General features: G+C 36.9%; 4 protein-coding genes across 5 annotated transcripts; all 4 read left to right on the top strand.

The window, feature by feature from the left end:
• The first annotated feature begins 245 nt into the window (after nt 1-245).
• On the top strand, nt 246-7,907 carry LOC104605274 (uncharacterized). The gene is made up of 6 exons (XM_010269969.3): nt 246-837; nt 4,496-4,695; nt 6,044-6,184; nt 6,292-6,372; nt 7,392-7,516; nt 7,590-7,907. Exons 1-6 carry the CDS (start codon nt 615-617, stop codon nt 7,636-7,638), a joined length of 819 nt encoding a protein of 272 aa, XP_010268271.1. The 5' UTR covers nt 246-614; the 3' UTR covers nt 7,639-7,907.
• Nucleotides 7,908-9,546: 1,639 nt separating this feature from the next.
• Nucleotides 9,547-10,429, top strand: LOC104605279 (gibberellin-regulated protein 1-like). The gene is made up of 3 exons (XM_010269984.3): nt 9,547-9,740; nt 9,849-9,900; nt 10,069-10,429. Exons 1-3 carry the CDS (start codon nt 9,648-9,650, stop codon nt 10,248-10,250), a joined length of 327 nt encoding a protein of 108 aa, XP_010268286.1. The 5' UTR covers nt 9,547-9,647; the 3' UTR covers nt 10,251-10,429.
• Nucleotides 10,430-13,700: 3,271 nt separating this feature from the next.
• Nucleotides 13,701-14,489, top strand: LOC104605285 (snakin-2-like). The gene is made up of 3 exons (XM_019199057.2): nt 13,701-13,860; nt 13,968-14,013; nt 14,147-14,489. Exons 1-3 carry the CDS (start codon nt 13,780-13,782, stop codon nt 14,326-14,328), a joined length of 309 nt encoding a protein of 102 aa, XP_019054602.1. The 5' UTR covers nt 13,701-13,779; the 3' UTR covers nt 14,329-14,489.
• A 5,268-nt stretch (nt 14,490-19,757) lies between these two features.
• Nucleotides 19,758-21,408, top strand: LOC104605290 (uncharacterized). 2 transcript variants are annotated; one of them, XM_010270018.2, is made up of 3 exons: nt 19,758-19,950; nt 20,066-20,508; nt 20,613-21,408. In XM_010270018.2, exons 1-3 carry the CDS (start codon nt 19,872-19,874, stop codon nt 21,201-21,203), a joined length of 1,113 nt encoding a protein of 370 aa, XP_010268320.2. In that variant the 5' UTR covers nt 19,758-19,871; the 3' UTR covers nt 21,204-21,408. The 2 variants fall into 2 exon arrangements, with proteins under 2 accessions (XP_010268320.2, XP_010268313.2); XM_010270011.2 differs by having other exon boundaries at nt 20,610-21,408.
• Nucleotides 21,409-25,054: the final 3,646 nt, after the last annotated feature.

Raw genomic sequence — 25,054 nt, 5'->3', positions numbered from 1 at the left:
CCGTTTATTATGTAAATAAAATAGTTAATATGGTTCTTGGATTAATTAATTCTCTAGTCTATAACTATAAAGTATGGTGCAATAGACGATCTGTCAATTGTGATCGTCTGATGCGATTTACTAAAATCCGATACGGACGATATATCGGCCGATACCCGACTCCGACTCTAGTCCTGTAGTCCTACCCCCTACCCCAACCAACACCCACCTTCCTTTCCTTTTCCAAATTCCGGTTGTAACTCTGAATCCCAATCCCCACTTCAAAAATCAAAAATAAAAAATCAAAACCAAAACGTACACGGCAGGCAGGAACCAGGAACGAACGAACCCTCAATTCTCAGACCTCTCTTCCCTCCAGCTCCAAGGCTCGAAGTCGCTTTTATATTTAAAACTGTAATTGATTAATTAGATAAGTAATAATTAATTATTAATATATCGATAATAGAAGTACGGACCGCAATTTCTTCTTCTACTAGAAGTGTATTGACCCTTTTACGGACGGGGACGGGGACGATATTTGACCGATCTGGTTTTCTATTATACCTTGTCTTTGTCTTCTTCGTTTTCGGGTTGCGACGTGCTGACTGTGAGCTTCACAATCGAGCTAGACCGGAATGAAGGGACCGAAGAGGCCCATCCACGCCGTGGTGACATGGGTGAAGCGTCAACCTCCGAAAGTGAAGGCTTTCCTCGCTGTTGTCTCGGGCATGGCCGCGCTTGTTTTGCTCCGCTTTATTGTTCATGATCACGATAATCTATTCATAGGCGCTGAGACCGTTCACGCTATCGGAATCTCGGTTCTCATCTACAAACTCACCAAGGAGAAGACTTGTGCTGGTACTATTTCTAGGGTTACCCGTTATTTCTTTCTTTTTTTTTTTATTTTCTTTTTCCTGTTTCGGTTCATCTCAAGCTTTGATTTTTTTTTTTGGTTTTAGTAGGTTCATTATACGTGAGAAAGACACGAATTTTCTTTATTCTGTTTTCTCATAAAAATTTTACCCCGTCATGTTTGAACTTTGAAGAGAAATGGTCAATTGGCGATTTTTCATACACTAGGGTTGCTGATTTGGTCAATGTTGATTTTTTAATGAAGGAAACAATTTTCTTGGAGGGTGGGTGTGTTGGTGTTTTTTAATGGTTCTTTTATTTGAAACGATGATTATTGTACTTCATGTTCTGTTTGTACTTTGTATTACCTTGTCTGGGGTGGGAGAGATTTGGAAATAAGCCAGGGCTGCTTGATCAGGGTTTTTCCATCCAATAAACTGAGGTTTTAACTTTTTGGTTGAAAAGATGAATTTCTATTCCTCATTGTATGAAATTCATCTTAGCGGTTCTATAGTCTTGTTGTGATTTTAATGTCAATTTTGCATCCTACATGTGTGGTAATGAGCAAAAACAAATCCTTTTGGGTTTATTTCAAAGTATAGTATTTATTTATTAACATCCTTTTGGATTCCATCTGCAATGAGGCTCTGATTTTTGGCATCATTGATTTTGTATTGAGAATGATACGGGATTCTGAGAACAAACTCTTTAATTTAAGGCCTACCTGCCTATCATGAACCCAGGCAGATATCCATGGGCATCTTACTTTTTCTTAGAAGGAAATCTTAAATGGAGAAGGGATATTGTCAGTTGAGTCATTAGTTGTCTGTTGTTTGAGCTCATTTGTAAGGATCATGTAAGGGTGTTCTATGGCTCTATTGGTCGTATCAAGTGGTTCAAAATGGGGTGCTTTTATGTGACAAATTATGGTTATTTTTCTATGTAGTGGTTTTAGAGGATTCCTGTATGGAAAGGCATCACAACTTATCCAGTTATGTGGATGAAGATATCACTAATAAGCCTTATTCTTGTATATTTAGAGATGAAATATTCCTGTAGATATACTCAACTTTGTAGCATCTGTGATTCTGATATTTAGAAGTTATGCATCAGAGCCTGGGTTTTTAATGTAAACAGTTCAGTCTGTTAAAATGTCATGTAACTTTTGATAGGATATATGACCTCTCCTGATACTGTATCTTTCATAAAATGGTTATAAAGAAAGTTTCATCCCAACGTGACCACTGTAGAATATTATACAGGTCAAGTTGAGTGATCTATGATAGTTTTAAGTTGTAGCAAGTTAAAGGGGTTTTGGCTATGGAATCAAGATAACTAGAGTTTTGTTAAACTAATTCACTAATAAAATAAGGTCTAGAATAATGATGTTAGAACTAACAATCTAGGTAGGGTGATGGAGAAGTTTATATTAGACAATAATAAGTGATCAAGGATGAGATCTTCAGCTTTCCTATCCATGAAAAAGAAAAGAAAAGAAAAGAAAAGAAAAAAAAAGAAAAGAAAAAAAAAAGAAAAGAAAAAAAAAAGAAAAGAAAAATCTTCCACTTCCCTCCTCTCCTTGGAGCATGGCTTCCTTACTAGATAACTCCTTAAGATCTGCTTTGAAGCAGGACTAACTTTTTTACTAATTTTATCGTAAGAATATTTCCATAGCTTGTGCTTAAATCATAGATTTAATAGGTTAGTCCTTGGGGAATTTTGAGTTAGTAACTTCTTAGGTATTTTTCTTGCCATGATAATCATACTTGAACCTTTGAAACCATAAGGCCTCATTCTTTTGAGCCTTCTCAGGTCCTGTAGGTGAAGGTAACTCCCTAATGGCCAAGCTGTTGGCAGTGCTTCAAGGCTTGAAAACCAATAAAAAAAGAAAGGAAAAAATGCTTCTAGGTTTGAAATTGCTTCTTCCTCATGGTGGAATGGAGTGGTGATTGAAGGGGACTGACTGTTGTAATTGATTTTTTGTCCTTGTATATAGATAGATCGCAGAGGCTCCATTATATAATTAGATGCCAGAGCACTAGCTGATGGCTTGACACCTCATTCCAGTGGATTCAAAGGTCAGCTAATGCTCTTGCAGACCTCTTATCTAGGGATTGGGCTGTTAAGTTGCACTAACTATGAGTGCATCTGGCCTAGGAGTGGACCAAGATTTGTAGTTGGAATGTAATAGCCTCTCTTAGTCTTACTGTCTTAGTCAACTTCATATTGTTCTCTTGGTGAGGTGGGTTTCAGAAAGTTTCTTTGGCTCAAATGGGTCTTTGATTTATGGACCTAGGGGTTCCTGGAGGGTGTTAAATTATAGTGGTCAGATGTAGGGTGGTGGTGCAAATTGCAATTTGGGTTATGCATTTGGTGAAGAGTTGATATGAATTGGGAGGTTGGTTCAAGTTAATAGGGTGTTTCTCATTGAATGGATTGGATCGGTAGCAAGATTAAGGGGTAGAAATGAGATTTCACGTTTGGGGAGAAGGCAGGGCCTGCTTGTACATGTCACCCCTTTGCAAGAAGAAGTCCCCCAAAAAGGATAAGGAGGGTTCTTAGTCTATGTTTGTGAACTGGAGGTTGAGTTTGGAGAAACATCCTCCCATTATCCTCCCTGGTGATACTATCTAGTTAAACTTTAATGACCACTTTATTGACAGTCTGGGTCCAAGAGAAGATTTTTATGATTCGTTTTGTCTCACAGACAATGGTGACTACATTGGAGCTTAAATATCATATGTACTAGAAAAGTCTTTTGCTGATGCTTCCTTTGAGTCATGGCCAGATTGGTAGATCATCAGACGGTCTGTGGTGTTTCTGTATCCGGAAGTCCCCCCCAAAGGGATGCAATAGGCATCATCTAGACACTTGAGATGTTCTATTATCTTTTAATCTATTGGTTACAGAGATTATGTTTTGAAGTTTCATTTTAATGGAATTGCTGCTTCTTGTGTTCAGAGGTTTCTTTTACATCCTTCTGTTTTTCCTTGTCCATGATGACTGTTAGCTGTCAATGTAAAAGATTTGATAATAAATAAGGGAAACTGAGAGCTTTGTCAGCCTGATCAGTTTTCTTTGTCTTAAAATTTGTATCCAAAGTTTGAACATAATTGCAGGTTCCTTTAAAACTTGCCTTTTATTTTTTATTTTCTACAGTTGTTTTATAATGTGGTTGACCTAGCAGTGATAAAAATTCTTAATAACTGGAATCCTTTGAGTGTTAATTCTAGAGAGGAGATAATCTAGGTTTGAGGCTTATTGCGGAAATAGGTTGTGGAGTTATAAATGGAAGAAAAGGATGAGACGTGATATGATTGTGTTCCTAATAGCATGTAGTGCTTAATAGCCCTCTGTCATCTTTTCATCAGAATCTTTAGTTTTATTTGCGCGGTGTTCCCTTTACATGTAATCCTTCTATTTTGCATGAATGGTTGAATTTAAAAGTAATATTTTCTGATAGCCCATGATTTGTGATCAACTTTTTACAATTACATTTTTGCCCCTTGGACAGATTCTTATATATATATATATATATATATCAGCTATTATAATCCTTTACCGATGCTACTTATCAGCCCAAAAGTGTAGATCCTCTCTTAATTCAGCTCCCATTGCTATTGCATATTTTAGATTCACTTCTTTTACTTTTAACTCTTTGCAGGACTTTCACTCAAGTCTCAGGAACTAACAGCTATATTTTTAGCTGTTAGACTATACTGCAGTTTTGTCATGGAGTATGATATACACACAATCCTTGATTCAGCTACACTTGGGACAACCCTGTGGGTTATTTATATGATTCGTTTTAAACTAAAATCTAGTTACATGGAGGACAAAGATAATTTTGCCATATATTATGTGGTGAGTTTTCTTCATTGGGTTCCACATTCTTTTTTCATGAAATTGAACCTTGAGATGGTAATGTATCCATGAGCTGGTTTGTTAGAGTCTTAGAGATATACCTTGTAAGGATGAACAGAAGTACTTTACTTGTTTGCTTGGACCTGCAGTAGCTATTCTGTTGGCTTTGTAGGTTGTACATGCTACTGGTTATCTTTTTGTATTCTTTCTTGATTTGCGTTGGTCTCTCCTCTTAGTCATATTGGAGGCTTAACCTGCAAAATAATCCTAATCAGTACTTAGGACTGAGGTTTATATGCATGTATGAGTATACTGACTTGAAGAAACCTGAGACATCAATGTATCTGCTATTTATTTAGTATTAGCTTTATGCAAAAGTGCTTGCTTATGCTAAAATAACTCAGCTGGTGGCACATGCTTGTGCCATCTATGAACATATATAATTCGATACACACTGACATAAAAAACCTGAAATATCAACCTGCGCATAATTTAACTTTATTTATAATGGATGTAAATTTTTGTTACTGCAGCTATGCCACAATGTGAAAAGATGTACTTGTAATAATTTAATATTCTTGAAATTTCTGTAACCGATACATAATAATAATTGATAACAAGATGGGTGTATATAACATATAGGGTATATATCTTCTACCTGTGTCATTTAGTAAATAGAAAATTACTTCAAATCTTCCATTTTGCAATACTGGTCTCTTCTGTGTTCCTCTCCTTGCCCTCTTTTCAAGAGGCAACCTTGAGCTTTCCACATGGCTAGAATAATTTATTTTGGGGCCTTTTTCAAATTAAAGTGGAAAAATTTCAGATGGATTGTGTAACTTGGGGAAAATTTCAATACAAAGAGGGTTATAAGGTTGATGTCGATTGGGTTGGTTAGAATGCAACTGACCTAGAGGGTCCATTACCCAATGAATGGTTTAAATTGGCCATAGGATTCTTCCATGTGACAGAAATAGGTGGGAATTTCTCCACTTGCCTGATTAGGGACCTTTCTTCATACACACATAGTTGTGCATATGCATATGATCTGTAATGTGATTAACCAAGTTTTGCCTAAACATTTTGGTTGACTTGGCCAAATTTTAGAAAAAAATGGAATATATCTGTTGTTATTGTGTTCAGCCATTTTTATTAGGGATGCTGGCACTTGTGAGGAAAAATGGTTGAGTCTTCAAAACACAAAATAATAGAATTCAATTGCATAAGCATTACTACTGTAATAAATACTTTTCATCACCATCATTGGTGTTGTTGTTTTGATCTTAATGTTGTTTTTATGGATTTATTGTTTGTCATTATTAACATTTTTTTTCCAACGTGGATGTAGGTGGCACCTTGTGCTTTATTAGCTCTATTTGTTCATCCATCAACAACACATCATCTTTTTAACAGGATTGCTTGGGCCTTTTGTGTATATATGGAAGCTGTTTCAGTATTACCACAGCTGCGTGTCATGCAGAACACCAAGGTAATACATGAAGGCAGAAAGATAAATCATTGATTTCTTAAGTTGGATGAATTACTATTTTTCTTCATACATAAACTCTGAAACCTGATATTTCTTTGACTCTGCAGATTGTTGAACCATTTACAGCTCATTATGTATTTGCATTGGGAATTGCAAGGTTCTTGAGCTGTGCTCATTGGGTCCTCCAGGTAAGATAACACAAGAAAGAATATCAGACGTTTCTCTTGGGTGCTCAAAGGTCTAATGGTCCAATAAAATTTGATTATTTTCTTTCTTTCTTTCTTTTTGTTTGAAGTGTCTCCTCAATCAGAAATATTCTCTCGAGTGTACAATCTTAAGCCATCCAATTCAGAGAACAGATTAGCTGAAACTTGATATGTGTTTTGGGCTGTGGGATCAATCATAATGCTCCACGCCAGCCAAAGTTCAGGGCCATGTACACTTTATGGCTAGTGTGGGGTATTATGAATGGTCCCACACACTGAAATACAGCTATTAAGTTCAGTTAATCTGTTCTCTCCAAATTCCAATCCATTGATTTTAGATAACCCCGGATATTATGCGGTGAATAAGATGTAGATAATCAATCGTAAGATTAGATGGTCGAGCCCATCCAACTGTTGCTTTATGTGAGGTCCCTAGGGTAGAACAATTCTATGTTGGATCCAACCTTGCTATATAACCAGTTACTTGTCCAACAAATATCATGAACCATAAATGACCATCATCATTGACCATGCCTTAATCCCATCTATATGGGGGCCGGCTACATGCATTCTGTTTCACCAATCCATTCTATTTAAAGCCATATCCTCTGTTAAATTATTTGTGCTTGAATCGTTTCTTACTACTTCTACCCATGTCCTTTTTGGCCTATCCCTAGCCTTTCTAGCCCCTTGAACTTGTAACAGATCACTTCTAACTGGTGCTGTTGATGGTCTTCTATGCATTTGAACAAATCATCTTGGTCTACTTTTCTCATTTTATCATATATTGGGGCTACTCCTAGGTTCCTCCTATGGATGAAAAAGGAAAGAAAAGCATATGGTTGTTATCTGCCCTTTTTTTCCCGTGTAAACGCATATTGGTTATTTGTTCAGCTGCTATCTTTCAGGGTGAAATTTTCTCTCTGGCCACTTCCAGCAGGTAGGGATTAATTGGGTTTACATTCCACTGCTCATACTTCTGTTCTTGTGCCTATTAACAGGTATTGGATACTCGGGGACGTTTACTGACAGCTTTAGGCTATGGGATGTGGCCATCCATGGTTCTTCTCTCAGAAATTGTCCAAACTTTCATCCTTGCAGATTTCTGTTACTACTATGTCAAAAGGTGAGCAACAAGCTGAGTGAGCCTTGTGAAGTATTGTAGTCCAATTAATAATGTAAATTCTTCTGATTTGCAGCCTAGTGGGTGGACAGCTTGTGCTACGCCTTCCATCTGGAGTGGTGTGAGAGAAAGCTTTTTCTTGTGCAATAGTTTGTAGGGTCAGTACAGCTACAAATGACATAAATTTTGGAAATGCGGGCATGTGCTCAACCTCGATTCCCTTATTTTGCTCTGCACGTGGTTCATGTATATCTCTTGACGGGATTGAGGGATGGCTGTAAAGATTGGTATCGGTATGCAGGAGATTTTGGGTAAAGAATATATATAATGTAATTTAGTGAATGGATTTGCATTTTAGGCTTCCTATAAAGCCAAAATTTACTTGGGAACTGGATACGACCATAGTCAATTGCATCTTTATTGTGCATTTCAGTGAGATGGATTGGTGGACATATACTTCGTGCCCAAATTACACCTCTATCCAACGGAGGGGAAAGGGCGAGGGAATGGCCATTCCACCAGGAATTGGATTTTGATTCTGTCCATTCCAATTTATATCATAAATCTTTTTTCTTGTCAAGGTTCAAAGTGTTGACACTTATCAGGCCGTATCGGTTGATGTGTCGTATTGGAAGTTTTTTGATATGCCTGTACAGGTGTATTGGAATTTTGATCGGTTGAGGCAAGGTTTTAAATATCAATATGCCCGATATGCCAGTAGAGGCGTATCGGGCAGTATCGATACTGTTTTTTTTTTAATCCGGTTCGAAGGACCGGTTTAAGGTTCTTTCACCTCCTGAACCGGTCAAAACCCTGATACACCCTCTGTAGGGGTGTATTGGGATGCTCCTGATACGATATGTTTGAACCTTGGGTTCAGGGGGTGGATGGGACTTTAAACCAGCACGTCTGAACTAGATTTGAAAAAGAAAATTAAAAAAAAAAAAAAAAAGGTTATCGATACTGTCCGATACTATTATCATATATTCACAGTTGCAATGTTGGGAGAGAAAGGGTGTAGAAAATATCGTTAATCTGGGAGAAGTTTTGAAAAAAATTTTCAGACCGAAATATGATTTATTCTCCAAATAAAATTCTTACGCGGTTTCGCCTTTTTTAATTTGTTTGTTGAATATAGGAAGGCAGCCTGATTTTAGAAAGTTTCGCCATTTCTCCTTACTGTGAAGGTATGAAACAAAAACACAAAAAGAGACAAACGACACAAAGGACCCGATTTTCCTCTTAACATCGTCATCCGATACAAAAACAATAAACTTTACCTCGTTTACAGCAAATAGGTGGTGTGAGAGTGTGAGGTGAGGGTGATGATTATAATGCTGAGACATGGTTAATTAAGGTTAACTTGAATAGAAAACACAGCTGTATACAACGACACTATACAGCTGTCCTGTCGAGAAGCTAGTTTAGATATTTAGCTCAACAGCTCCACCGGTGAGAACTCAGAACCTGTTCAATAGATAGATAGACCATAAAGAAAAAAGCAACAGTTCAGAAGCTGCGGAACCAATCTGTAATATCTCTTTCGCTTTCTGAGCTTTAGAGACTCAGGCAGATTCGTCTCTCTCTCTCTCTCTCTAACGGCGACGGAAAGCTGTGGTGCGCCTTTCCGGTTCCTCTTTTTCTTTCCTTGTCTACAAAACCAGATGCTAACAGATGGCAGTGCACCACGTGCACTCTCTCTCGCTTCAATTCTTCTTGCCGTGTGGGACCCGCAAACTCATATTTGACAACCTGGCAGCATGACATGAGCCACCGGCACGTGCGGCTAATTTGGCTAATGGCTTGGCATTTAGTCAATACCGAATACCCATTACTCAATAGTCTCCACCAGTCCACCACCACCAGGCTTAAACCCTGAAGTGACTGACTGGAGCCGATGACTCCAGCTGAAGAATTAGCGCAGCCCTTGCCAAAATCCATTCCAATACTTGGGTTGGGTGTACATGAGGTGCGAATGTTCCCATTCTCACATGCGCTTACCCTCTCTGTGACTATAAATAGAGTCTTGCGTTTCTTGGCTACATAACAATGGTAATCACCAAGCTGATAATTTCTTGAAACCCAATTTTCTCTCTTAATTTCTTGCTCTGTCTCTCTGGTTATATCCCCCCTCATGGTCATGGCTGTCTATTACAGCTACAGGGCTGTTCTCGCTTCTCTTCTTATCTCTCTTCTTGTTCTTCAACTTGCTCAAGCTGATAACATGGTAAACTTTCAACTTATGGCGATACGCAGATTCACTTAAAGAAAAAGGGTAAATTTTCTGATCACTCTCTCTCTCTCTCTCTGGCTCTGTGTATGGAGCTGCTTGCAGGTTAGCAGTGGCAATGGCAACGGCACACAGAGCTCTCCCCCCAACACCATAGGTACTAACCTCACCTACATTGCATATATTACATACAGAGCAGTGAACAGAAGTCGTCAGATGAAAGAAAACGATCGATCATGGGGGAGGATCCCAGACCCAAGTTGCTATTGCTATGGTGATCTGCTTAACAAATAATAATTAATTTTATATATATGTGGAATTTCAGATTGTGGTGCAGCATGTGCGACGAGGTGCAGCTTATCATCGAGGCCTCGGCTGTGCAATAGGGCTTGTGGGACTTGCTGCTACCGGTGCAAATGCGTCCCTCCGGGCACCTCCGGCAACCTTGAGGTCTGCCCCTGTTACGCCAACATGACAACCCGCGACAACCTACGCAAATGCCCTTAACCAACTCAGTCTCAGGGATGGAAAGCTTTTTTTATTAAAAATCCTCTTTGGAGAATGATAGATTAGAGACCGTCAATTCATCTCTTCTTCTTCTTCTTCTTTGATTACTCTTTTCTGTTGTAAAAAGTTGTGATTGCAGCTTAATCAATTAATGATTTAATGTAATTTCTGTTTTCCGATGAATGGTCGCAAACTCGCAATTGCAATTGAGACATGGGCCTTTTTAATCACCTTGTGGGTGTCAGATGCATGCTTTTAATTAGTTCCGATCTGGTGGTAGCCAAATGGTCCCTAACCCTCCAGTTACGGATTTTTAACAGAATTGTTTATATAACAAGAAAGTATTATAGGAAAAAGAATGTTAAGTGGGTGGTAGGTGAACCACTAGAAATTATAAAATAACAGAGCTTAAAAATGGACCTGATTGAATTCAGAATTTCAGATAGTGGTATACCCGAATCCAGACCATTACACACCGGGAATATCCGAAATTCTGAATTTGATTTATTATCTTGTAATTCCATTAGACATATGATTCCAATTTCACTGTGAATACCAAGAAAAAAAGGTTTAAATGAATCGAATCAATCAAGTAAATGGTTTATTTTAATCTATTATTGGTGAAGGAAAGATTATTGGGTTTCACTTGTTAAGAGTTCTATAAAGAAAGATTAGGTAGATTGATCAAGTAAAGAAGAGTGGGTCCATTGCTTGAATAAAACATGAATCGGTGTGTAAGGGGGCTTAACCTTGTTAATCTCAAGATGGGTAATGACGTTGACTGGGTCCCAACAAACCAGCTCCACTGAAGGCCCACCATGCCAAGGCCCAGCAAAGTTGGCGTCTGTTCTGTCCCTCCAGAGAAAGGCAGGTGCCATTTGAGACCCTGCAGGGTGTTGGTACTGACTGTCTCATGACAGCTTCATCGGGATCTTTGTTTCTTCTTATTGGATCCAACAATGACGTTGGAAAAGTTTCTGTTCTTGTACGCCTGCCAGGGCCCAAGCCCAATTAAACAAACGAGAAGGATCCCTAATTTTGGTTCATTTTAATTTCAGGTATTAGTGTTTTACTTTTATTTTGGTTCAACCATATTCGATATTCCATTGTACCGCAATCAAAGACGGGCAAAACCAGCTAAAACATAAAATTGAAGGGTTTTAGCTTTAAACCAAATGTAGACTCAATTCATTCACACTCCCATACTTTTGTACCGATACAAAATTACACTACGCATGGACATTTATTTTGATTAGGTTGGAGTGGGGGTAATTCACGGGAGTAGAGGGTACAAGTTTACCCAAGGCTCCGTTTGTTTATAGTGCAAATCTGAACTTGATACAAATTTAATTTGCATCTAGTTCAGTTTAATTTGATTAAGTTTGTATTTTTACTAGATGCAAAATTTGCTCTTGCCTCTTCTCTCATTTGTATTCATTGGCAGTGTAAATTTTGCATCTGAAAAACTGATACAAAATTTCCACTATTTTCTCTAATTATGATTCTCTCTCATATAAAGTGAAGATCACATCAATTTGGTTCTTACCTTACTCCTTCCAAGTCCTAAACGAAGGACCTTCCTCCAATGTCCAATCACTTTTATGTAAATTGGGACCATATCATTTTACTTCCTATTTAATTTCTTACAGACTAAGGTGAAATCTGAGCCAGATTTACATTCAGCCCATTTGCACTTTTTTGCATTTACACTAGTGAAATTTGCACTGTTAATGAATTAAGGCCGTTCGGGAGGAAATCAGCTGCACTGACCGAGCTGCTTTGAAGAAGTTACTAAAACTAACTTTACTAGAAAATGGATTTATTAACTGCAGAATTAGTGTACTTGGGTTTTTCAGTTTTATTTTTTGCCAAATAAAGCTTCTACGCTTTCAATGTAGGCTCATCTTGCAAAGCCAGGTGGCAGCTGCATGAAAGACCTCCCAAATGGGCACTCTTTTGGAAGAGGGTTGAAGTGAAGCGAGTTTTGGCTTTCCGAGGTGGGCCCCACGCACACATATCCTGTAAGCCATGTGTAGTGAAAAATCCGGACAGCCCAAATTGGCCATTAATCAGTAATTTGAAGGAGGAACGTGTGGGTGTGTCCACTTGAACCTCTGAATAATTTATCCGGACCGCTTCAAAACAGCTGAATCAGCCCCTTCCAAACGGGACCTAATTAATAGATAAACACGACACACAGTGAGGATGACGTAAACACAAACACAATTACAATATTACATAGAGGTCCGGATTTAGTAGGCACGTTGGATAATTACAATGAGGGAGCATGTAATAGTTGTGTGTGACACATGCTTTAATTAATGTGTCTTTTGTCCAAACGTTTTTGTTCGGTTAGACAGGAATTATCCACTATTTTATTATCTTTGTCGAAATAATTAAAAATAAAAACAATGAAAAAGTAAAACCTAAACATGTTGGGAATTGGGATTCATTTACGTTTTTCTTTTTAATTAATTCATTCTAATGTTTTTATTCCATTAGGCAGAAACTATCTATTATTTTATTATTTTTATCAAAATAATTAAAAATAAAAAAGAAAAACGTAAATGAGTCCCAACTTCCAATACGTTTAGGTTTCACTTTTCTATTGTTTTTACTTTTTAATAATTTCTTTCTAATAGAACAAAAACGTTTGAGCGAAAGTCACATTAAGAGTGAAGAATGTATGACACAGCTATTAAAACATGCCTACTACATGCGGACCCATTACATACTCCCCCCCTCAGTCCCTCACCGACCATGTCAAAGTCTTGGAAGTAACAGTCCTAAGTCCTAATTCAATAATTCAAGCCAAAGCTACGTGTGTACTGCATATATATGCATGCACGTGCATATTGAGTGACAGGTCTGTCCATTTCCCTATCCCTCTCTCTCGACCGTCTTCTTCAACAAACACTACACTACACTCAAAGTGGTTCGTTCAATTCCACAAACTCACAGCTGTACCTCATCAGTCCAGGCCCATTACAGCTGTGTGGGCCCCCACTAGACATCTGTGTTTGTGCCCATGGAAATTAAAAGTAGCCTCCTTTAATTTATTATCTCTCGCATAATATGAATGAGCTCAAATTTTCCTAGTTTTGAAGGAAGGAATTGAAACAAAGATATTACTATAACCAAACGACTCCTAACTTCTGTCTTAATCAATGCGATGAAAGAAGCTGAGGCTGAGACAAATCCCTGCGGAATGGGGTAGTAATGTGGAGTACCGAGTCTGGTAGTGATCTGCTAGGTTGACACCACATGTTCACACTTGCTCTTTATTACTTCTTCTTCTTCTGTTATTTTTTTTTTTCCTGATCGACGATTCTGCTTACATGACAACTGGTACGTCCGGATAAAGATAGAGAATGTTCCCGTCCTCGCATGCGCCTCCCCGACGTCTCTCTCTCTCTGTCAGTAGTGTGTGTTGATTGTGCTATAAATACGACGCTAGCATCTTGGCAAAACCTTGAAAACCCATCAGCAGGTTTCCTCTCTGTTTGTCTCTGATATCTCCATTTTTGCCATGGCTGTTAACAGGGCTTGCTTTGCTTCATTTGTCATCATCTCCCTTGTTGTTCTTCATCTAGTTGAAGCTGATCGAATGGTAAATGCTTAACTTATCTTAACTTGCAAATTAAGCCTTCTCATATCAGTCATCAATTACTAAGAGGCATTCAATTCCTGCTGGTACATGACACGGATGAGTTGCAGTTGAGCAGTACAGAAGGTGCAGAAAGCTATTCATCGAACGCCATAGGTACGTATATTATTATGTTTTCTGCCTTGTTAATTTGTGTTGGAAGAAATTTGAAGTTAGAGAAGGGAGTTGCTTACATATTTACATATGGGATTCTAATTTTCTTTTTCTGGGGGTGGGGAGGAAATTGTAGATTGTGGTGCAGCATGTGCAGCGAGATGTAGGTTATCTTCGAGGCCGCGACTCTGCAAGAGGGCATGTGGAACCTGCTGCTACAGATGCAACTGCGTCCCACCTGGCACCTCCGGCAACGAAGAGGTCTGCCCTTGCTATGCCAATATGACCACTCGTGGCAACAAGCACAAGTGTCCTTAACTATTAATTTCAATCAAACCACTCTTCATTCCTTACATTATTAGCTTTACTAGCTACTTGTTTATTTAGAAAATAAGAAACGATGGACCCCCGGCCATCTCTAGCTTCTTCAAAATAAAAATGCTTGAAATAATAATAATTATGGTATTTATTACCTACTATTTGTGATTATTGTACCTGTCTGTATTTGCTAGCTTAAAATGTGGAAAGATGTAAGGGTGATCTGGTAATTTTCTTTAAGACTTAACAGTTTGAAGATTGTTTTTTTGTATAAAGATGAATTGAAAGAAAAAAATGAAAAACCCCATTAGAACTTCTTGAAAATAACTTGAAATGGGCTTCCCGTATCTTTTCAAATGGCAAAAGATCAAAATACAGATTATTGGACTTCTAAAAAATCAGCAACCCACACAAAAAGACACGCCAAATAAAACCGTAATCATCATTAGATGTCCAAAGATGGATATGGTTCACCGCAGCTCTCCTTGTATTAGGTATGATGATCGAGTTCTTGCTGAGCTAAGAAATCAAAGAGATAGCCACCACAATCCACAGGCCCCAGAGGGTGAAAGCCCTCCATTTTCACCAAAGAGATTATTTGAGGCGGATCAAATTAAGAGATAGAATTGAAGGTACCAACACAACATTGAGGCGGGTCAAAGACTAGAATTAGGTACCAACACAACATCCTAAAGATTCTGATTTAACCAAGACAGATGGGTGTCAAACCGTTCACCATTACAATTAAGGACAACCCCAGCTTGCCAAAAAAATGGGCCACCTTAATTTGCTTTGATTGCGAACGTTTAGCGAACCCATATTGGCCCTTGGAAAATAAAGACGATCCAGCAGACCAGACTGACCAGTACTTTTTATTCTTTAAAATGCTCCTTTTGAAAATACGCGGACAAAATGGATGTGTGAAACAGAGTACAAGGCACGAAGGCACATGTCTGCCACTCCGAATCTCCTCCCCACTAACTGTTCGCACATCTATACTCAGTACATTACCGCTTTGGTCACTAGTTTTGGTCTAGTGCAATTTAAAAAATAAATAAAAACGGTCTGTGAATCTATAGATCAATTGTTTGATCACTCAAGTGAACGGATCATTGACCAAGTCAATGACTTTTGACAAAGAAACAGTTTAGAAGTAAAACTAAACCGATTATTTGAATGGTTGAACAGTTTTTGGGCCAAACGGTCCAACTGTTTGGATCAAAGATGGTTTGAAAATTATGATTCAAATAGAAGAAATTGACCATAGTTCATTCATTATCATAACCTCGCTGTCACTACAACATTAATCATTCATGTGAATGGGCTCCAAACCTGACAGGAGACTGTTTGTGCCAACAGGCTGAGGGTGATCAAACTCTGTTCTAACAGCAGCGAATCCGTTGACAACAACTAGGTTCTATCCTTAAAAAAAATGAAAAAATAAAAATAAAAAAACTAGGTTCCAACTACTAATAAGTCACTCTATGCTATATTAGGGGTGACAGTTTCTCGGTGGTTTGGGATCCGGAAAGGGCCAGATATAGCATATCAGTTGTCCTTCCAATTGACCAAATGGTTTGTCAGCATAAGATATCCCCAAACCGCAAACCCCCTTAAGTCCCCTAGTGGGGGGTAGTAATGGTAACTCGGTAATGGATCCCACGTCTCGGTAAAGCTGTAGCCATGGATGCACCAACTTGCAACTGGGCCACCAACCAGTTGGTCCACCTAACACTACGGGTGCAAGCAAGTTGGGTATCCGATTTGAAGAATTTACACTGTATTGAAAGCTCAGGCCCATTGAAATCTTAACAATTTTCCAATTCAAGTCCGTCCAAATTACACTCTTACCTAGCAGCTTTCAAGGCTTAAGCTTTTAGGTTAAATGGTTTATTGGAACCCAGCTTAGTAGGCACAACATAAGTAAGCATATTAAATGAGCACTTAATAAATATTTTGACAATCATCAAAAGTGGATTTTAATCTTTTTCAAGGGTGGGTTGAAGTTATTTTAAGGGACAAGTGTCAAAAAAAAAAAATTCAAGTGATCATTGAACGTGTTTAAAATGTTGTGCCTACCTGATCTGAACTGTTTGAGATGATGGTTGTTATCACACAAAGGTTCACATTTCCTAAAATGGAAATTGTGATTACATGAAATTATGATTCACTATGATACTGGAGAAGCTTAGAATCAATCAACCAGTTTCATGAAAGTGTTAACCATTCAGGGTAGTTTTCATAAGGGGTTTTGATTGATCAATGCTCTACTAGTATCATATTTTTCCAGCATCATAATATAGGAGGAAATCAAATTTAGGTTTTTTAAAAAATTTATTTTTAAAATTTAACTCTCTCTTCTCTTTCTCATTAACTCCTTTAATTATCTCTCCTCATTAATTCATCTTTAACTCTCTCTTCTCTTTCTCATTAACTCATTTAATTATCTCTCCTCATTAATCATTCCATTAACTCTTTCTCCTCCAATAACTCACCCCACTAATTCTCTCTCCACTCAATTACTCCATTAAATCACTCTTTTCTATTTTTTTATTCTTCTTTATTCTTTATTCTTTTTATTTTATTCTCTCTTCTCTCATCATTAATCCAATAAACCAAGAGAAATTTGCTTAGGGGTGATCATTTCAGTCCAGTATGGGCCTTGGCCCCATCAGGCCCAGAAATTTTAGGGCCAAGTTGGGCCTAATACTTCAAGGCTGGCATGGGCCCAACTGTTTAAAAATTAGTTAATAAAAATATCATAAATAGTTAAATCACCTAAAAATAATGAGAGAGAGAGAGTTTTACTCTCATTCAATTTTTTATTTCATTTTGAATTGTATTTAATTGGTTAGTTGTTAGAAAATTATAATTTGAAACATAATAACTAAAGTTAATAAAAATATTAAACCTTAGCAAGTTATTACCTAGAAATTATTAAAATTTAGTAAATTAATAAAATTAGTAGTTCATAAATTAAAAATGAAAATACATTTGAATTCTATTTAAAAAAAATTAATATTGATGGGATAATTAAAATTGATAATAAAAGTAACTAAATATTAAAAGTAATAAAACAAATCATTTGCATTTTACATAAAATTTATAAAAACTAATTGAAATAATAAAACTAATAATGGCCCAATTAGGGGTGTTCACGGGTTGGGTTGGGTCGGCTTATTGGGGTTTTCCCAACCGACCCGACCTGGTCGGGTTACCTGAGGTGGAAACTGAAACCGACTCATTGATAGGCCAAACCGACCTGGTCGGTTTGAGTCGGTTTGGGTTGGTTTCGGTTTTGCTCCTATACAAAAGGACACCTAATTGAATTCTAATTGTAATTGCCTAATGGGTTGCCTATTTGGTGTAAAAGATTGTAGAAAGTTAGAAAATATGATAGATTGCCTATTCTAATTGTAATTGCCTAATGGGCCTTCTAGTTCTAGTAGAAGACTAATTATAGTTAAGTAGGAAACTATTCAAACTAGGAACTACCGAACTAGTTCGGGTCGGGTTGGTTTCGGTTTTCACACAAGAAAACCGAAAACCGATCCGATATATCGGCTTATATATTTTCCCAACCAAACCGACCGGTACTGATGAAAACCCGGCCGACTCAGGTTGGGTCGGTCCAGGTTGATCGGTTTGGTCGGGTTGGGCATTCTTATGAACTATCCTAGGCCCAATTAGAAATGTCCTACGACCCCTTCTATGGCTCTACTTAAGGATGATCATTTATAACTTAGCCCAACCCAACTAGACCTATAAATATTCTAGCTCAAGCAACTATTTTATTGTGAGGTAGGTCTAACTTGAATTTGCACCAAGCCCACACATAATGTGGGCAACAGGGCTGTAAATGGATTGGATTCAAATCTATTCCTATCCAACTGCATCCGCATCTACACCCGATTATGAAATTTATAGTTATGCATCCGCATCTAAAAAGTTTTAAAAACTAATTATTTTTAAAGTATATATGTAAAATAAATGTATATAAATATAAAATATAAAATATTAAATTTATCAATTGTATACTTTATATAGTCACACATAATATCTATATGTATACATAATTTTACTACATATATACATAAAGTAATAATTCTTTATTAGACTTAGATTTTAATCTGAGTGGGGTTAAATCCACATCCAATATAATTGTTAACTAGGTGCAAGTTCTAACATCTAAAATTCTAAATCTAGGATTACTAGATTCATAGTCTATTTTGGTATTAGATTTTCAAAGTCCAATGACATCCCCAGGACAACGCCCAAGGTATGAAACCCCTAAGCTTGACCTAAAAGTTATATACATATATGATAAGTATTATTATATAATATTTAGATAACACATTTTATATTAATATATAGATAGGAATATAAATTTTAATTTATAAAACAACATAGTTTTATAATTAACACGAGTAAGCCTATCCCTATCCTAGGTCGAGACAAATATTATTTACGTTTGAGGTGTGGGCCGGGCTGTCTTAGGCAACTTTAAAAGTTGGTAATACACTATCAAAATCTGGCCCAAAATCTTTTGTTTTATTTTATTTCTGGTTCATTGGGCTACACAATCGGGGTAGCCCATCCCCCATAGCTCATTCGATTTCAATATTATCTAAAAATAGTTAACGACCTAAAAATAATATATTCATGGATTGTATTCAATTTGGTTCAGTTCAATTACTAATGTCACATTGCTCTTAGGGGTGCAATTTAGGTGGGCTAAGTCAAGTTGTGGATGAACCCAAGCCTAACTTGAAGTCTTAAACCTATGAATAATAAAAAAAAAAGTCTTAAACCTTGAGCTCAAGCTTAGATTAATTTAATTATGACTAAAAAGTTAATTTATAGATTAACTTAATTATGACTACAACATTATTTTATGTATACTAATATTTAAGTATTTTAAATATTTAAATAATATTTACAAAAAGTTGTAACATATAATCATTTATGAAATAAAATGAATAATATAGAACACTAATAGATAATATGGAAAAATAATTATTTTATTAAGTAATTAATAGTAATTTATTATTTTTGTAAAAAATTATTAGTATAGTTAATCTAAATTACTAAATTATGAAATTATTTGTATAACAAATTAATAAAATAAAGATTATTTATTTTAAACGACATTACTAAATTATTAAATTATCAGTATCTTGTGGGACCACTATACTGTATTACTGTACATTGACACCTCACGATATGGCGGTATATGTGGTCATTCCCATATAGCGACTTTAATTAAAATAAAACAAGAATACAAAAAATTCCCAACGGCTAGTTTCGAGCGCTTTACGAAGAGTTTCCATCTCTCTACACGCTCTAAGCCTCTAACGGTAACATTACCGTTGGAGCCACGTTTCAAATCTTTTTTAACCACACACGATTGTGCCTTAACATGCCATCTTTATATTTGTGTTCACTTTCCGATTTCTCTTTGTATTCAGTATTCATTTTCGCCTTTCCCCTCCTTATCGTAATACAGTTCCCGGGCAAAAAAGCACACAATCCTCCTGCCAACAATGGAGACTCCATCATCAACGAGAAGGGTTACAACAAGATCACAAACCTCAGCTGCAATGAACAACATCCCCATTGCAAGTATGTCATTCTGGTTTTCAAAATGAATGCAATTAATGAATCGGAAATTCCACTGCAACGAGTCTTTAGGTTTTCCTCTTCTCATTGGATTTTCTGTGTTTCTCTTTCTTTTCAGGGAAGAACGAAGAATCTGAAAAGGTCCTATCAAGACAAAGAAATGGTAAATCCGATCGATCGGCGCTCTTTGACATCACGAATGATTCCCCCATTGTTGGGCTTGCTACGGGAAGCTTGCAAACCCCTTCATCCCTTGCCAAGAAGAGGAATCTACCGAAGCAGACACCAGGTTCCGGCGAGGCCTTACTCCGATGTCAGGTTAAGACACTCCTTCAAAAGGTCGAAGAAGAAGCGGAGATGTCGAAGCTGTCCTTGGAGCATCGCCCATTTCTCCACCTACAAAGCGTCGTGAGCTCCCCATCTGGGCTTCTAGCCCCAACTCCAGCAAACACACCCCAAGTCCCCAATCTCTCCTGCAATGACGATATCAAATTGAATCCAAATGGGCTCTTGGCTTCTTCAACTCTGTCCGAAGTAGTAGATCAATCTATTGTTACCCAGGTTAGACCGATCAATCTTGATTTCAGTCATTTAATGTTTTAATTATATCTTTCTAGTTTTGCCTTCTTTCTTTCTTATTGATAATTTTTATTTATCTCCAGCAGTCGTACACGGACATGGTTGGAACAACAGAAGAGACTCTTGAATCTGAAAAGAGTCTCATCACTCGATCATTACTGCTGGATTTCTCTGAAAAATCAGAAATGCCTGATTCCTCAGAATGCTCATCTGTATTGACATACCAAGAAGGGACTGATGACTGTCCAGAGAAATCAATTGATGAAGACGACTCTTCAGTTTGGTCTTGTCAGGCTAACGCAAGTAGTATTAAAGATGAAGACGAAGGTGAAGACATCAATGAAGAAGATTACGTTGAAGAAGAAGAAGAAGAAAATTACAATGGAGAGGAAGAAGAAGAAGAAGAACATTACAATGGAGAGGAAGAAGAAGATGGAGAAATAGGATCATTTGTGGATGAACTCTGCGAAGGGCTGAGCAAGATGAATGTGGGGGAGAAGAGAATGCCAGAGTTTACAGGGAAGCATACTCGATTTGTTTACAACAGCGATGACGAGATAGAAGGAGAAGAGGAGGTTACAGAGACGAGAGCTGCAGCATCGCCTGGTATCGTCCACCTCAAGGGTATACCCGCACCACGAGGAAAGCATCTTCGCTTCCCCGAGGAAGAGGACTAAAAGGAAATAGGATTTTGATGATGGGGAGGGACGATTATCTTTCTTTTGTCTCTGTGTCTTCCTCGACACAATTTTTGTTTTTGTTTTTTACTTGGGCTTGGGAATTCTGTCATCTGTGTGTCGTTCTACAATCCAAAATGAGATGAATTTTATTTTCCATTAATAAAAAAACAGGGCTAATGCCCAACAGTTTTTTGCTTTCCTATATTAATATCTAATTTGTGAAGACCTGACGACTTGTTTTATTCCAATTTGATGCTTTCTAAAAAAGATTTTCATTTCTTTTTTATTTCTCTGTTTTATTCCAATTTGATTGAAGACCTGACGACTTGTTCCACTTTTCATTTTCATTTCTCTGTTTTTCATCATGCTGCTTTGCGAATTGTGAGGACAGACCATGAAAACATGACAAAAAAGACATAAATGGGATTTCTGACTGTGTTATCAGCAGTGATGATACCTGATCTTTGTTCGCTGAGACACTTTACAGTGTACATACTTTCATTTTAAAAAAATTCCTGGAAGTGAGTGAACTTTGTTGCCTTGCAAGAAAGGAAAAGCTAAACTTTGGTAGAAATCTTCGTTCTTCCCTGCAATAAAGGAAAAGCTAAATTTTGTTACAAGTTTGTTGAGTAATTCAGTTGGTATAAATCATACTGCCTCGATCAGTTTTAGTTGTGGTGTCTGGGGTGGATCTCTTTCATGCTTTTTTATACCAAATGATCAGACACGGAAAGGGTCTGGGGTGGATCTCTTTCATGCTTTTTTACCAAATGATCAGACACGGAAAGACAGCCGGCCCAGCCCAGCCCATCATGTATGTCTTATTTTATATTAAACTATACATTATGCTATATAAATATAATATGCCATATATATATATTATATCTATCATTTTGTATCGGAAGAATGGGAAAAATTCCCGATTATGGAAAAAGACATAAATGCCTTTTAAGTGTTATTTAATTTTCTTTATTAATCAGCTAAATGTTGACAGAAAATTATCAGATCTAAATTCTTGCCTTTTCCGACCAAAAAAGTTGGGGTCATGTTGAATGGGCATTCTGATGATCCTAACTTTTTTATCAATGTTTAGATGATTGATAAAGAAAATTAGATGACACTCTAAGACATTTATATCTTGTTCAAATGCTATTCCAGGTCTTTAGTAATCAGGACAATGTTGTACTATTGTCCAATCAAAAACTAATTAATATTTTAATTTGAAATAATTAGGACACATCCCATTAGGCATCCTTTGAACAGACAAAGGAGATCGTCATTGGGTACCGTGAACAAAGAAATAATATCATACAAGTCGAAACTCAAAATAGAAGGGTAGGTACTTTCGTTTTTTAACAGAGGTGATTTTTTGGGGGTAAAGAGTACTTGCTTCAAGAAACAACTGGAAAAGAAAAAAAAAAAAACATTTTGATAATGTTCTCCCTTTATAAAAAATGGGATATGCTTATTTGCTTGTTGTAGTGTTAATCTGAATCTAATGTAAATTTTGCATTCAGTTAAATAAGTGTATGTGGTTTGTGCTTAGAATTTTTTAATGAAAATAACGATAGTAAATAATATATTTTTTGAATTTTTTTTATATTTTCATATCTATAAAAAATATTTTTATTTGATACATTTAATTTTTATTAATATAATGAATATATGATATTAGAGAAGTGTGCAAATGTTTTTTTATAATTTTTTAATACTTTTGTATTTTTTATTTTTTCAATTTTCATTATTATTTAGAGATAATTTAAGTTCAGTCCACCTCAAAATTGGCGTAAGATTCCCAATTCATGAGAGAGAATGGTGTTTATAGGGGGTTGGAGATAAATAAATTTGAGGAATTAATTTATGAATTCTGAGGTAGAATAGATTATAAAAAGGCTTATTATTTAACCATAGGATAAACTTTTAAATTATCCCTACTATTTAGTTAATTGACAAACTATACCCTGACTATTTAACTATTATCTTAAACCATCTCTATTGTTTTTAACAATTGTCATCACTATTAAATCATAATGAAATGTCCCTTTTGCCTCTCTCTCTCTCACACTCTCTCCCCTTCTTCCCCTTCGTTCTCCCGCGTTCCTTTCCCCTGCTTTATCACGCCACTGCAACTGTAGTGGCAGATTTAAACTCAGCAATGGCTCCCCCCGTTTTGGTTTGTCTTTTCTTCTATCTCTTCTTCTCTTATCCCATTTTTCCTCTCCCCACATTCTCCCTCTCTATCCCTTTTCTTGTATCTTCACCACGGCGGATTTGGATCTGGCAGTCCATCCCGTCCAGTATAACTGAGTCAAATTAACCTTTTGAAAATCACATCTCTCTCTCTTGATCAAAAGTAGGGCGGTTTCTTGACCACACTCAACATCTATCGAAGCAAACATTTCCCGATCACAAAAGTAGGAAACCAAGCAACTCGAGCCTTAAGAAATCTGTCTCTACAAGCTCAATGTTGAAACCCCAGATCTCTCGGCTCTCGATTTCACACTCTTCCTGAGATTTGAAAGTAGATTTGGGCCTGGGCAAAACGGAGCGGTGAGAGAAGCAGAACATAAGAGCAGCAAGAAAAATCAAGGCAAAGGAGACTAAGGACCCTGATAGATCTCCGTGGCGGGTCCCCAATTCCTTTCCTTCAAGGGTTTTGGTTTTCAAATGATACGAAAGAGTGAAGATCACCTCTGCAACAAAATAGAGGAACATTAGGAGATGTGATTTCTTGTTTTCGTGTGTTTCTACTGGTGTCTCTCTCTCTCGTCGGTGCCATTTATAATGTCAGGTCCTCGAGACGCCGCTGCAACCTTTGGAAGGCCCGCTTAACCAGAGAAACAGAGCATCATCTCTCTCTCTCTCGCAGGTGTCGGTTAGAATGTCAGGTTTAGGTCCTTAGATGATGGTGGTGATCCGAGTTCAACGCTGCCAGATCCAGCTCCCCCTCGCTAAACGTTGCCAGATCCTCTCCCTGCATGGTGGAGCTTGAACACTTATTGTGAGGGCCCAACTGCTGCCATTGTTGGAAATCCCATATCCGTCCCGCTGGCTAGTTGCTGCCATGCCAGAAATCCCAAAATGCATCTACCAGCCTGCGCATCTGTGATGTGGCTCATTCCAAAGGAATTCCATTCCGGCTTAGATCTCACTACTCTAAATGTCAGAAAAACAGATCTGAAGCCGGCTTTTAGAAGGGTGATGAAGAATAATGTTTGGTTTTTAAAAAATTTATGCTACCTGATGTCATGTGTATAGATTTTGACGAACATTAATGGATGCTAACAATAGGGGTATAGTTAGTCAATTGTTAGAAACAATAAAAGTAGTTTAAGATAATACTTAAATAGTCAAGATACATTTTGTCAATTAGCTAAACAGTAGGGATAGTTTAAGAAATTTGCCCTTAACTATGATAAGGGTTGACACATTTTAACCCAATGGTTGAATTGTTGGCTTACCACCAAACATGAAAACAACTTCATTTTGGATTATTTTTAAATTTGTATTTTATTTCTATCATCGATAAAAATAATAATTTTGTCACACTTATTTTTCTTTAATATGGTTAATTAATATAAGATTCAATCAAAGAATAGTAGTTAATACCCTAAATATAAGACTTAATGAGAGAGAATTGAATGAGGAGAAATATAATAGTTCAAATTACATTTTGTGATCTCACAATTACATATATATCAAATTTAAAATAGGGATATTTTAGTCAAAAATAGGATTTAATAAATGTTAATGAGAGTTAATACCTTAAATACAAGACTTAATGAGTGGGATTTGAATAAGGAGAAATATAGTTGTTCAACTTATATTTTTATCTTTACAATTAGGCA

The sequence above is a fragment of the Nelumbo nucifera genome, chromosome 5, assembly GCF_055504915.1.
Source record: "Nelumbo nucifera cultivar China Antique chromosome 5, China Antique-T2T, whole genome shotgun sequence".
Lineage (NCBI taxonomy): Eukaryota > Viridiplantae > Streptophyta > Magnoliopsida > Proteales > Nelumbonaceae > Nelumbo > Nelumbo nucifera.
This window is presented reverse-complemented; position numbering and strand designations above follow the sequence as displayed.